Source organism: Ovis aries, chromosome 22 (genome assembly GCF_016772045.2).
Source record: "Ovis aries strain OAR_USU_Benz2616 breed Rambouillet chromosome 22, ARS-UI_Ramb_v3.0, whole genome shotgun sequence".
NCBI lineage: Eukaryota > Metazoa > Chordata > Mammalia > Artiodactyla > Bovidae > Ovis > Ovis aries.
In genome coordinates this window covers 35,148,409-35,163,277 of record NC_056075.1, presented here as the reverse complement: position 1 = coordinate 35,163,277, position 14,869 = coordinate 35,148,409, and the positions used below count along the sequence as shown (strand labels likewise).

At 34.1% G+C, this 14,869-nt stretch overlaps 1 protein-coding gene across 1 annotated transcript in view; it reads right to left on the bottom strand.

The window, feature by feature from the left end:
• The window catches only part of ATRNL1 (attractin like 1), an 802,972-nt gene that overhangs the window by 727,931 nt on the left and 60,172 nt on the right, over positions 1-14,869 (bottom strand). The window contains exons 6-8 of the mRNA XM_012102986.5: positions 9,799-9,973; positions 6,722-6,809; positions 2,850-3,105 (exon numbers count right to left, since the gene is read on the bottom strand). Coding sequence (XP_011958376.3) covers positions 2,850-3,105; positions 6,722-6,809; positions 9,799-9,973 — 519 coding nt within the window. The remainder of the gene's footprint in view (positions 1-2,849; positions 3,106-6,721; positions 6,810-9,798; positions 9,974-14,869) is intronic.

Below are 14,869 nucleotides of genomic sequence, written 5' to 3'. Positions count from 1 at the left end.
AGAAGACCTAACCAGAAGGAGCAGTAAAGTAGATTTCAGACAGACTTTATTTCCTTGGGCTCCAGAATCACTGTGACTAGTAACTACAGCCACAAAATTAAAAGATGCTTGCTACTTGGAAGAAAAGTTCTGACAAACCTAGACAGCATATTCAAAAGCAAAGACATCACTTTGCCAGCAAAGGTCTGTATAGTCAAAGTTATGGTTTTTCTAGTAGTCATGTGAGAGTTGGACCATCAAGAAGGCTGAGCACTGAAGAATTGATGCTTTTGAACTGTGGACCTGGAGAAGACTCTTGAGAGTCCTCTGGACTGCAAGGAGATCAAACCAGTTAATCCTAAAGGAAATCAATCCTGAATATTCATTGGAAGGACTTATGCTGAGGCCGAAGTTCTAAAACTTTGGCTACCTGATGCGAAGAGCCGATTCATTAGAAAAGAACGTGATACTGGGGAAGATTGAAGGCAGGAGGAGAAGGAGACGATAGAGGATGAGATGGTTGGATGGCATCATTCACTCAGTGGACATGAGTTTGAGCAAAATTCTGGGAGATAATGAAAGACAAGCAAGCCTGGTGTGCTGTAGTCCATGGGGCTGCAAAGAGTTGGACATTACCAAGTCACTGAACAACAAAAACAACCTATGCTGTATCTTAATATAATAGGATTTACCTCCTTTTCAACTATCTATGGAACAATTATGAAAACTGGATTCCAAAGAAAATGTGAATAAATTGCAAAAAGGAGAAATAATACCCAAAACATTCCCTGAGCACTATAATAAAACAAAAAATTAAAAACAAAATTTAAAAAGCAACTTTTTTTATACAGAAAATCTGTAACTCTTGCTTAAACAACTCTGGGGCCCATTTGAAAAATGAGAATGACTTACCCACATCTGCTTCATTGCGACATGAGTGTTTGTGACAATAATGCATGTACACAGGCTCATTTAATGTAACATTTCTTATTAACCATTACATCTAAAATATTCCTCTCACCAGAAGTCTCTTTCAGTTCAGTTCAGTTCAATCACTCAGTCATGTCTGACTCTTTGCGACCCCATGAACCGCAGCACACCAGGCCTCCCTGTCCATCACCAACTCCCGGAGTTCACCCAAACTCATGTGCATCAAGTCAGTGATGCCATCCAGCCATCTCATCCTCTGTCGTCCCCTTCTCCTCCTGCCCCCAATCCCTCCCAGCATCAGGGCCTCTTCCAATGAGTCAACTCTTCGCATGAGGTGGCCAAAGTATTGGAGTTTCAGTCTCTTTAGAGTTCCTCTATTTTCTCAGTAAAATAAGAAGTCAAGTCATCAACTGAGAGTAATGATGAGGCGTGAAGTGTTAGAAGTTTTAAGGGAGTGGAAAATATATGAAACAGTCATCTTGGAGAGCCGTAAGAGACAGTGGTGACTATGAACTCAAAACTTGGTCAGTGATAAGTACAGACAAAAGAGGCCGGGGAGAGACTGAAAACTTGACAGGAGGCACAATGGACTACTGAGGTAAGGTTGAAGAACTACCGGTCTGGATCCTCTTCAGAAGTAAGCTGGAAACATCAGCAGCACTTGAAGAATAAGCTATCTGAAGTGCAAATTACAGGATTCACTGCAGGTACACAGAATCAAGGGTACCACAGAATGGAAGACAAGATCTTTGGAAGAGAGATCAAAAAAGTTGAGAGTCCAGAAGTATTTAATTGGATGTTAATATACCTGACTAATGTATGCGGGACACAGACAGTGAGCCAGACACTATATTCTTCCAGGAATTAAGCACAGTGACCAAAGGAACAAGAGAGGAGTGTAAGAAGAGGTAATAGGTGGTACAGTCTGATGACAGAAGATTCAAAGCTGAGTGATTTCAGGGAGGATAGAGTAAAATCAGGAAATGGCAATAAGAAGTAAAGAGGATATATATACCAATTCTAGCCCAGCTGCACTTTGAGATGAAAAAGAAGAGATCACGTCAAAGGACTGCAGGCGAAACAGTGGAGTATTCAAGAGGGAGTCCTTTTCTGCACATACAAGCTCTCTCCTGCTGCTGCTAATAGTGATCTGCAAATGAGTCTTCTCACTGAGACTGCACAAGGACTCTAAATAATTGAATAAAGTTATCTATACACAAAAGGGCCAAAAACTTGAGTTCATAATTCTGGCCAGAACTAGAGATGAAGTACGTTCTTGAATCTAAATAGCAATCATAGTAAATACATATTTGTAGACAAATTAAGGGGAAAAAAAAAGCTTACAGCTGTTTGAAAATGTCATAAAGAATTCAAAGAAATAAAGTACCAGGAAAATAAACTAGAATATTTAAGAGTATACTAGAGAAAGTCATATATGATTGTCCCAGTCACCTTCACACATCAGATATCATCTTTCATAGAAGCCAAAAGACGATTCTTGGGAAGCTTACTTCAGAAGAGTAATACATACACAGAGATACTGCAATAAGATTAGGAACAAAACCCTGAAAAATGAAAAATCCTGAAGTCATGGAATGCATAGTAAAGATAACTGGGTTAATTTTAGCTCTCAATTCATAAGTAAAATCCAAAGAAATAGCACCATCTATTGGAACTTCTCATACTTAAAAATACACATTCTCCATCCTTAGAAAATATGTCTATAACATTTCCACACATTGAGCTAAGAAGATAAATATTATAGGGCAATATCTAACACAAAATTTAAAAGTTTATATTAAAAAATACTAATCCTTGGCTTGTAATTCTAATTTCAAATAACTAATCATTTTGATAAGTTCAAATTACTATTCTATTAAAGATAAAAATATTCTCAACCAATAAAAAAAGAGTATAGCTATATGTTCAAAGTAACTCACAGATATGGTATTCCTGAATGCTGCTTGTATAACCATATATTGCAGAATATCCAAATATTATGATCATGACAACATCTCTACTATCCAGCTCCATAATGTGTGCAGAATGTCCCTCCACAGCATACTGCTGACCATGTCCAAGCACAGTGGGCGTTTTTGTACTCCACGACTGACTGTGTATGTTAAACACCCACAATTCATCTGTGACATTGCCATCACTTGTTTCAATTCTGCCTCCATACATAAAGATGTTGTCCTGTAGATTAAAAACCTATGTTAATACATAAAATATTTATATCTTATCAAGATACATGAATTAAAGACTATGTTTAAACATTAAATTTTAGTAATTGCTCACAACTATGCATAAGACATAGTTCTTATGTGTAAAAAAATCAAATGGGAACACATGAGCAATGATGATTAATTCTTTTACTTACAAGATGGGGGGAAAGCCACACTTTCAAAAAGTTACTTTAAGGTGTTTTAATTAAAAATTATATGGTTAATTAACCATCCTAGTTGTTAAGTCCCTAGTTGTTACATTTGAATTTTACCATCTATTTGTACTGCTTTGTGCAGTACAGACATTCACCGTTTTCATCAAGCATTGTCCACCAGAAAAAGTAGACACATTTGTATCTATTATATGGAGTACATTTTTATTACCACTTCTCATGGCTATAAGCAGATACTTTAGAGCACTTATAAATTATAAAAATCATATGTCATTAAATCATATGTGATTGAAATGAATGATATATAAATCATTATTATTTCAATAACCTAGAAAGAGAAAAGAATTTCTTCAACCTAATAAAGAACACCTAAGAAAAACACAAAGCTAATATTGTATTTAATTATAAAAGGCTGGATGTTTCACCAAGGTCAGTTATAAAGATGCCTGCTTTTTGCCACTTATATTCAACACTGTACTCAAGATTTTTAGCCTGAGCAAATATGCAAAAACTAAATAAAGGCATCCAGATTGGAAAATAAGAGTAAAATATTTCTGTTTGTAGATGATAGGAATTTGTATATAGAGAATCCTAAGAAATAAAAAATAATTAGAGTTATTGACTTCAGCAACACTGCAGAATAAAAGATCAATGTACAAAAAAATCAATTTATATTTCTATACACTTTCAGTGAACAATCCAAAAATGAACTTAAGTAAACAATTCAATTTACAAAGCAGCAAAAACAATAAAATAACTATGAATAATTTAATAAAAGAAACTCCAAATTTATACTGTGAAAGCTACAAATAATTGTTGAAAGACTTAAATTAATAGAAAGACATCCTGTGTTCCTGGATCAGAAGACTTAATATTGTTAAGACTGCAGCATTTGCCTAACTGATCTACAGATTCAATGCAATCTCAGTTAAAATTCCAGATTTGTAGAAACTGACAAGTTGATTCCAAAAGTCAAACAGAATTGCAAGAGATCCAGAATATTTAAACAACCTTGAAAAAGAAAAATAAAATTGGAGGATTAACACTTTTCAACATTAAAACTTTCTACAAAGCAAAAGTAATTAAGATAGCAAGCTACTAGAAAAAATAAATACATAAATCGACATAACTGAGAGTCCAGAAAAAAAAATCCATATCCTACGGCTAACTGATATTTGACAAAAGTGCCAAGACCATTCGATGAGGAAAGAATAGTCTCTTCAACAACTGAGGCTAAGAAAATAAGATAGTTACATGCAGAAGGGTAAACCTAAATCCTTCCTGCACAGAACATACAAAACAACTCAAAATGTATCAAAGACCTAAAAGTAAAAGCCAAAAAAAACTATAAAACATTTAGAGAAGATGCAAGCTAAACATGCATGACCTTGGATTTGACAACATATTGTTAGATATGACACCAAAATCACAAGCAACAAAAGAAAAAGTATATATACTGGATCTCATCAAAGTTAAAAATTTCTGTGCTTCAAAACACACCACCAAGAAAGTAAAAGCTCAGAGAATGGGAGGAAATATTTGCAAATTACATATCTAATAAGGGACCTGTATCTAAAATATATAAAGAACTCTGACATCTCAATAATTTTAAAATGGGGAAAGAACTTAAACAGACATTTCTTCAAAGAAAATACAAATACCCGAAAAGAATCACATGACTACTAACATTATTAGTCAACATAAAATACCACTTCATACCCATGAGGATGGCTATAATCAAAAAGGCACTAACTAGTGTTGGCAAAAATGTGTAGACATTGGAACCTTCATACAAAACTGGAAATGATACCAAAAGCACAGGCAAGAAAAGAAAAAAACAGATAAACTGGACTGTTTCAAAATTAATAACCTGCCCATTAAAGGACACTATCAACAAAGTAAAAAGATAGCCCAAAGGATGACAGAAGATATATGCGAATCATATATCCAGTTAGGAGATAAAATCCAGAATATATAAAGAACTCCTACAACTCCACACCATAAAAAGAGAAAAACTTAAAAATGGGCGAAACACTTGATATATGTTTCTGCAGAGAAAGCATACAAATAGCCAATAAGCACTTGAAAAGATGTTCAACATCATAAATCATTAGGGAAATACAAATCAAAACTACATTACTGCTTTACACTCATTAGGAATTTTATTATTTAAATAAAAAGAAAGAAAGAAAAATAGAAAATAGTATTAACAAGGATATGGAGGAATTGGAATCCTTGTGCACTATTGGTAGGAATATAAAATGGTCTGAGTTTCAGTTTTGCAAGACGAAATGAGGTCTGGAAATAATGGAAATGACTGTACAACAATTTGAATGTACAACAATTTGAATTAAGTACAGCCACTACATGGACTGTACTGTTAAAAATGGGTAAAATGGTAAACTTTTGTTATATGTATTTTATCAAAATTTTTTAAGTGATTGATCTGATGACAAGGTATAAAGTCATGGACAAAAAGTCAATCTTCTTTCCTCCCCATGTTCAATGGAGGATAGTATGCTCAATGGAGAAAAACAATATGGCAGTTCTTCAAAAAAAATTAAAAATAGAATTACCATTAAATCTAGGAATTCCCCTTCTGACTATCCAAAAGAATGGAAATCAGGGACCTGAACAGATAGTTGTACATTCATGTTCATAATAGCATTATTGATACTAGCCAGAAAGGTGAAAGCAACCCAAGTATATACTGATGGACGAATGGATAAACAAAATGTAGCATATACACACAGTGGAATATTGTTCAGCCTGTAAAAAAAGAAGGAAATTCTGACACATGCTATAAGACAGATTATCTTGAGGACATTGTGCCAAGTGAAATAAGCCAGTGATTATATAAGCCAGTCATTTATTAATCATTAAATACTGTATGATTCCACTTACATAAGGTACCTAGAAGAGTAAAACTCACAGAGACAGAAAGCAGAAGGGTGGTTTGCCAGGGGCTGAGAAAGGGGGGAAACGTAGGGGCACGGGTACAGAGTTTCAGTTTTACAAGACGAAAAAAAAGTCTGGAAATAATGGAAATGACTGTACAACAATCTGAATGTACGTAACGCCACTAGATGGACTGTACTGTTAAAAACGGGTAAAATGGCAAACTTTTGTTATGTGTATTTTATCAAAATTTTTTAAGTGATTGATCTGATGACAAGGTATAAAGTCATGAACAAAAAGTCAATCTTCCTTTTTCCCCATGTTCAGTGAAGGATGGCATTAAAATCTATCTTTTTACTAAAATAGTATAAAAAAAATCAATAACACTTCAAGTTATTGTGATTCATCAGATCTCTTGTTTTCATTAAGTATTTGAAATAAATCTGAGATTTAGTATTTTTTTCTCTAAGGCTAATTAAAAAAAAAAAAGATTAAAATTTAAAGCAGGATCCATACCTGATACAAAGCAAGAGAATGCCCATATCTCTGGAGAGGTCCCCTTGATACAGCTCCTACATTCCATATACTGCTTTCTAAATTGTAACTAAAAACAAGAAGAAAATAAATATAACTTCATAAGCTAAGATTCATTTTAGCTTTTTTAATTTGCATATGCTTTCTTTGTATTTAAATATTCATTAAATTCAAAAACAATTACAAATAAACTCATAATTTCATACACCATATTAGAAATTTTTAATAAAGACTCATTCAACATATACCTACTCTAAATTAGGATTCAATCATCTAAATATGTAATATGCATTAACTTGACTAGGCTATTTATTACTGGAATTATTCTGTTCAGCTTAATCATTTGAACCAGTTGATTACCCTAAACAATAGTTCTACACTTTTAAAGTCACATGAGCCTGTTTGTGGCTTCTTGAAATCTCCAAGCAGCATCTACCTTAAGGCTTTTGTCTGGCTCTTTTCTCTGCCTCCAGATACCTGCACCACCAATGTCTGCCCTCCTTCAAGTCTGCTCAGTTCTCATCTATCTCATGAAGCCTACTTTAACCACTGTGTTTATAACCGCAATGCCCTCCTCTTCACCATTTCTAATTTGCTTACCCCTGCTATCTATTTTGCTATCTATCTATATCTGTCTGTGGATAGATGTGCATATACATAACTCATTTTGTTGCTGTTGTTCAGGGGGTAAGTCATGTCCGACTCTTTGCAACCCCATGGACTGTAGCCCGCCAGGCTCCTCTGTTTATGGGATTTCCCAGGCAAGAATACTGGAGTGAGTTGCCATGCCCTTCTCCAGGGGATTTTCCTGACCCAGGGATCAAACCCGAGTCTCCTGCTTGCCAGGCAGATTCTTTACCACTGAGCCACTTATGAAGTCCTGTATACTTGTTATCACGTTAGTTACATTTTTTTTTCCTAATTGTCTATCTTTCCTCACTAACAAAGACAGGACATTCATCATATCCAGTGATATATCCTAAGCTGTATCGTTCAGTCACTAAGTTTTTTGCAATCCTGCGGACTATAGCCTATCAGGCTCCTCTGTCCATTGGATTTCCCAGGCAAAAATATTGGAGTAGACTGCCATTTCCTTCTCTAGGGAATCTTCACGACCCAGGGACTGAACCCACATCTCCTGCCCTGCACATGGATTCTTTACCACTGAGCCACCTGAGATGTTCCATATTCCAAGTACTAAGCACAGAATGTGTTCAAAACAATTTGCTATGCCCATGATTACAAGTTAACTTTCGCTAATGTCAATGAATAAATATTCTGTAAAATACTCTCTAATAGACACTAATACAGAACTCTTGTATCATTTACTGAATAATTTGTCTTAAATGTAACATGTACACCTCAATTAAATTCTATTATAGAAGATTAATCAACTTATTAGGGACACCATCACTTCTAAAAAGCTTTTTAAACATCCTCACCTACAACTAAACCACCTTTGAGAATAATGAAAAAAATTCTCTAACCTGTGAAAACAGCAACAAAGTTATTTCTAATTTTATACCTCTAGTTTACTACAAAACTACATAAACACTGTAACCGAAAGAAACAGGTTTCAAACAAACAAAAAAAAGCTATCTGGTTCAAATAGAAAATATATGTTTAGGAGAATATCAGTAAAATTCATCACTTAATTTAAAATGTGCTATTTAACTTGTACAGAATACAAACTTTTAAGATGTCCAAGTTTCCTTGACAACTATACTGTCTTCACAACCTTACTTTGTAAATGCCACAACAATTTAATCCAAACTTCCACTCTATTTTCACAAACTTTTCATTTTCATGAATCAAGACTAATTTCCTTTTCTTTTACACATTTAAATCTCAGTTCCTCAAATTCTTTGCATATCTTAATAATCCTACCAATTCTCTTTCAGTTCTTTCTACTATATTTTATCTTTCATTTATTGTTACAGGATATTGAAATCCTTCATTTAAAATGTTTACTTAAAATTCTTCTTCCCTCTCTCCAGAATTTATTTTACACTGTAATTCCAGTCATAATCATAGTTTTAAAGGAATCTCCCCTTATACACAGAATTTTTTAATCCCCCAAATTAATAGGGCTAATATATTCAGAAATTAGGGTTTATAGATACAGCATGCTCAGCTAAATCTGAATTTCAAATAAACCACAAATTTTTTGGTATAAGTATGACCCATGCAACACTCGAGACAAAACTGAAAAATAAAATTACAAAAGGTCTATTCATACTAAAAGTATTCACTGTTGACCTGAAATTCAGATTTAACTGGGTGTCCTGTATATTTATCTACTAAATACAGCAAGCCTTTTGGGGCATACACCATATGGTACACTGTCCAAGGTCATTTCCGACTGCTTGATACCCAAGTTGCACCAGTTATTACATATTATGAATGTGACCCCTGAAAACAACACTGATAATCAAATTATTCTTATTTCCTCTTTTATTTTGTTATTGAATAGTTCATAAAATACAATCACCAGCTGAAAAAAATCAGATAAAGCTGGCATTCGTGCAACGCTCCTTATCATCCAATCATGCAAAGGACAATCTCCATTAAGTTCACAGTAAATCAATAACCTATTTAACAACACTGGTACCACTCTATCAATAAAACTTTGCAAAGTAAATGCAGAGTAAAACTTTAGGTAAATTAAGATTTGAGGGGAAAAAAAACTGAAAGTATTTTTATATAAGTAATTATATTTCATTCTGAAAAAATAAAAGGTGACCAGGATTCACAAAGGCCAATATAGGCCTGGCCTGGCCTTATTTAAAGCTAATACTTACTTATTCAGAATTTAATAAAAGCACTCTAGAAAGTTAAAGAAATGTCTACATAGAACAAACATATATGCACAGTGACAAATAACTTTCGGATATACTGAGTTTATATATTCTCAAATCAGTCCCATGTGGAAAACAGATACTATTACAAAGACAACCATTCATAAATTAGCATAGCAATAAGACATTTAGGATAGTCTTCATTATCCAAAAATACCCAGCTTAAAAAATAGATTGTAAAAATATGGGGAAAAAACTTACTTCAAGACCATTTGAAAAGAACTGTAGTTAAAAGTATATCCACCGATCACCCACATAAATTTCCCATGTAAAACAGCTTTATGGGAAGCTCGACCTACGGAAGGACTGAAGGGTTTAACATTTGGCAGAATCCAGTAAGACTCAGTGGAAGGAACATTCAAAGAACAATCAGGACCTATTTAAAAGAAAAATCAAACAATGCAATGCATTAAGCAAAGACCTTAGACTACAGAAATAGAATATATGGGTTAAGAGAATTTAAGAATTCAATGCTCATCATATTAATAAATATAATGTACATAAGAAATAGTCTGAAATATAACTTACAGGAAAAACTCTAACAGCAAATGTAATGCTTAAAGGAGGAAAAAAAAATCATATACTTAATTTAGGCTTGAATTTATTCAAATACATATCATAATTTGAAAGAATTCTTTAAATAATATAAATTTCAGATTTATTTTAGTATACTAATATTCTACTTGAATATGAGAATGGAAAACAATGTACTCAAACCCTAGTTCTGTCACTAAAAGTGTGACCTTGGGAAAGTCTGTTTACCTCTGCCATCATCAAGCCTTCATCTATAAAACAGAAATATTTCCTAAGAGTTATTATAAATATTTAATTTTTTAAAGAGAGTGGAAATTAAAGCATTTGTAAATTGTAGCACTTTCTGTTTACAACTATATTAAAGAAACACAAAAATAAAAATTACGTTTTTTCTTAGCAGCATTCTTATTAAGGACAACCAAATTTGGCATTGGTAGAGAGGCTTACTGTCCATAAACTGAAAAAATTATTATGCATAATTTTAAAAAACTATTAATGAGTACAGGATAACAAATATTACAAGCTGAAAACACTGTCTTTTCCTATCCATATTCACTATGTTGCTCATGAGTCTTGGTTCATCATCTATAAAATGTAGACAACTAGGCTAGATCAGTGTTTCTCAAACTTGAGTTATGGAAGGTATGCTCCTAATGGAAATATATTTATTTTCATCAAATTTAAGGGCTCATAAACTATTTTAATGCCAATGAAACTAATAGAAATATATTATGTTCAAAATTCTTTTATAAATATAAAATTAACATAAGCTTATAAATTATGTTCATAAAAAGCTTATAAAATCAGTAAAATTAATATTCGCTTAAAATGATGGATGATGTTGTTCTGCTCAAAGTAATTCATTAGACTCCAGTTGGAAATGATATTAATGCTATAGCACCTTTTTTACACTTTAAGATACCTGTATTATTTTGACAAAATCATTCTCACAGCACTTTTCTTTCATCTACCATTTACAAACCTTTCTAATTTATAAAATAGACCCTAACATCATTTGACCTCCACTTATCACAATGGTATCAGTACATTTTATTATTTTTTTAGCCTATAATAAGAATACTATTTGGTCCTAATTCAACAGTCAACACAAATGCTGGCACTGCAATCAAGTAGCATTTTTACACAATTATGAAAGTAATGATTTCTTATCAAAAAAGTTTTAGATCATCACTGAATCACAAAATTTTAAAACATCCAAACAGACCCTAATTTCAGAAATATTAACCTTTACAGTTTTTATTTGCTTATTTATTCACTCACCCATGCATTCATTCATTCATCTTCAAAGTCCTTTTCAAGGTTTACATTCTATGAGTCTGTATTTTTCAGGTAAAAATTAGGTAGATCATCTCTTTGATAACAAAAAAATCTTTTAAATCAGATACAGAAAATGTTATCATTTCTAAGTGAAAAGTCAGTGAACTACACTTTAGTAACCAAAGAAATTAAAGGAACATGTTGATATTTTTTAAGTTAAAATTGCAATTCTAAACCACTGGACCTCTTTTAACTCAGGTTGGCAAACAACAGTCCATGAGCAAAATCCAACCCAGTACATGTTTTTGTAAATGAAGTTTTGTAAGAACTCAGTTAAGTATTATTGAAGGCTGTGTTTGCCATACTCAGCAGAGTTGAGCAGTTTCAAGAGAGACCATACAATTCACAAAGCCAAAAATACTTCCTATATGGTCTGTTACAGAAAAGTTTGCCAACCTCTAATTTAACTGAAAAGAAATAAGATCATATGGGCATTACACATTAAGTGGTATACCTACTGGTCTGAATGCTAAATGCTGTTTTCTTTAAAATAAAAATGTAGATTTAAGTCAGGAATAATAAACCAAAAAGTATAAAATGTTAATAATAGGTTAATCTGGGTAAAGGGCATTTGTGTATTCTTTGTACAATCCCTGTTCTTTCCATTTTTCTATAAATTTGAAACTCTTTCTAAATAAAAAGTTAAAAACAAGTCTGCTGCCTAAAGGCACAGAGTTGGAAACAGTCAAATAATACATAGTTTTTCCTGGCAGAGGTTGATAGAGAATAATGGCATGCAAACTTCTTAAGATATTTAAATCAATAATCATGTATGAAGTTCACACTAAAAAAAAATAGTTCAGAGCAAGCTTCTGGTAGGCTAAATAATGAGCCCCAAAGATAAAGCAGGTTCTAATCACTAGAATCTATGACTCTTACCTTATCTGGCAAAAGGGACTCTGTAAACATAATTAAGTTAAAGATCTTGAGCTGGGGAGTTATCTTGGATGAACCAAGTGGGCTCTTCATGTAATCATACATGCCTTTCTAAGAGAGATTTGACTACAGAAGGAGAAATCAACAGGACCACTGAAGCAAGATGCTGTGCTCCATGCTTTGGAGATGGAAGAAGGGGAAAAAGCCAAGGAAAGCAAGCATTGCAACTCTATTGCTACAAAAGTCAAGGATGCAGATTCTTTCTTAAGAGCCTCCAGAAGGAGTGTGGCCCTGCCAACACCTTGATGTTGGCTCGGTAAAACCGATTCAGACCTCTCACCTCCAAGATGTTAAGAGATTAATAAATATATGTTAAGACACCAAAGTGAAAGTGAAAGTTCCTCAGTCATGTCCAACTCTTGGTGACTCCATGGATTGTCCATGGAATTCTCCAGGCCAGAATACTGGAGTGGGTAGCCTTTCCCTTCTCCAGGGTATTTTCCCAACCCAGGGATCAAACCCAGATCTCCCGCACTGCAGGCAGATTCTTTACCAGCTGAGCCACAAGGGAAGCCCAAAAACACTGGAGTGGGTAGCCAATCCCTTCTCCAGGGGATCTTCCCGACCCAGGAATCGAGCCAGGGTCTCCTGCATTGCAAGTGAATTCTTCACCAACTGAGCTATCAGGGAAGCCCCCGTTAAGACAGCAAGTTTGTGGTAGTTTGTTACATCAACTATAGGAAACTAATGCTAATAACTAAAATTTTTGATTTAACTTACTTAAGATAAATATTGTTATTTAGTACAAGAAATTGGACTTTAGAGATTTTAAAAATTTTTACTGTGCAATCTGGAATATCTACTTTTCTATGCAAAACAGCAACTTTTTCCTGTCTTTGTTACTACTGTATTTTCTATAACTTCTAGCAGTAATTAGAAGGAATGGTCAACAGCCAAACTACAGATTGTCATTATTTTACTCTAAATTAATATGATTATATACAGAATGCAAGATGTATGAATATGACTTAAAATTTTAAGGAAAATTAGATGTCTTAATTTGTAGTTTTCTGTACTCTACAACTAAAATGATTAAAAGGGTAAATTTATGTACTGAATATTAGTTTAAAACACAAATAACTATAAAGAATGCATTATACACACAAAGGCTCCCCCACCCATTAAATATCATTTAAGGCCATCCAAGACTCACATTTCATAAAAATATATCCATGAAAAATTTACCACTTTATTATCTGGACACTTATGGACTATCTCTGCATAATTCTCCCTGTATAACTTTCATCAATTAATATGGGAATCTCGTCAAGGTAAGTAGATTACAGCTCTCTTGAAAAAGATGTACTAAACTAGTTCAAGTTACAGTGTGTTTTCATAAATACTTAATATGCTACCTTTTCCACGGGTTAATCCAAAGAGCACAAATGAATTTCTAATGATGTAACTTTTGGCACTAGTGACAGGCTGCTGAGAGACACATTTTTGAGGCTACTCTATAACCCCAAGTAGAATTATACTCTGATCCCTCTCAAAGTTATATCTCCATCCTTACAATCTCTCTTGAATTCTAGATGCAAAATTAAACTACCTATATATAGTGTCACCCTGCTTATTTAACTTATATGCAGAGTACATCATGCGAAATGCCAGGCTGGATGAAGCACAAGCTGGAATCAAGATTGCTGGGAGAAATATTAATAACCTCGGATATGCAGATGATACCGCCCTTATGGCAGAAAGCGAAGAACTAAACAGCCTCTTGATGAAAGTGAAAGAGGAGAGGGAAAACGTTGGCTTAAAATTCAACATTCAGAAAACTAAGATCATGGCATCCAGTCCCATCACTTCATGGCAAACCGTTGGGGAAACAATGGAAACAGTGACAGACTTTATTTTGGGGGCTCCAAAATCACTGCAGATGGTGACTACAGCCATGAAATTAAAAGACGCTTGCTTCTTGGAAGAAAAGCTATGACCAACCGAGACAGCGTATTAAAAAGCAGAGACATTACTTTACCAACAAAGGTCAGTCTAGTCAAATCTAAGGTTTTTCCAGTAGTCAAGAATGGATGTGCGAGTTGGGACTATAAAGAAAGCTGAGCACCGAAGAACTGATGCTATTGAACTGGGGTGTTGGAGAAGACTCTTGAGAGTCCCCTTAAACTACAAGGAGATCCAACCAGTCCATCCTAAAGGAAATCAGTCCTGAATATTCATTAGAAGGACTGATGCTAAAGCTGAAACTCCAATACTTTGGCCACCTGATGCAAAGAACTGACTTACTGGAAAAAACCCCTGATGCTGGGAAAGATTGAAGGCAGGAGGAGAAAGGGGATGACTGAGGATGAGATGGTTGGATGGCATCACTGATGCAATGGACATGAGTTTGAGTAGGCTCTGGGAGTTGGTGATGGACAGGAAAGCCTGGCGTGCGGCAGTCCATGGGGTCGCAGAGTCAGACACAAATGAATGACTGAGCTGAACTGAACTGACATGACATTTC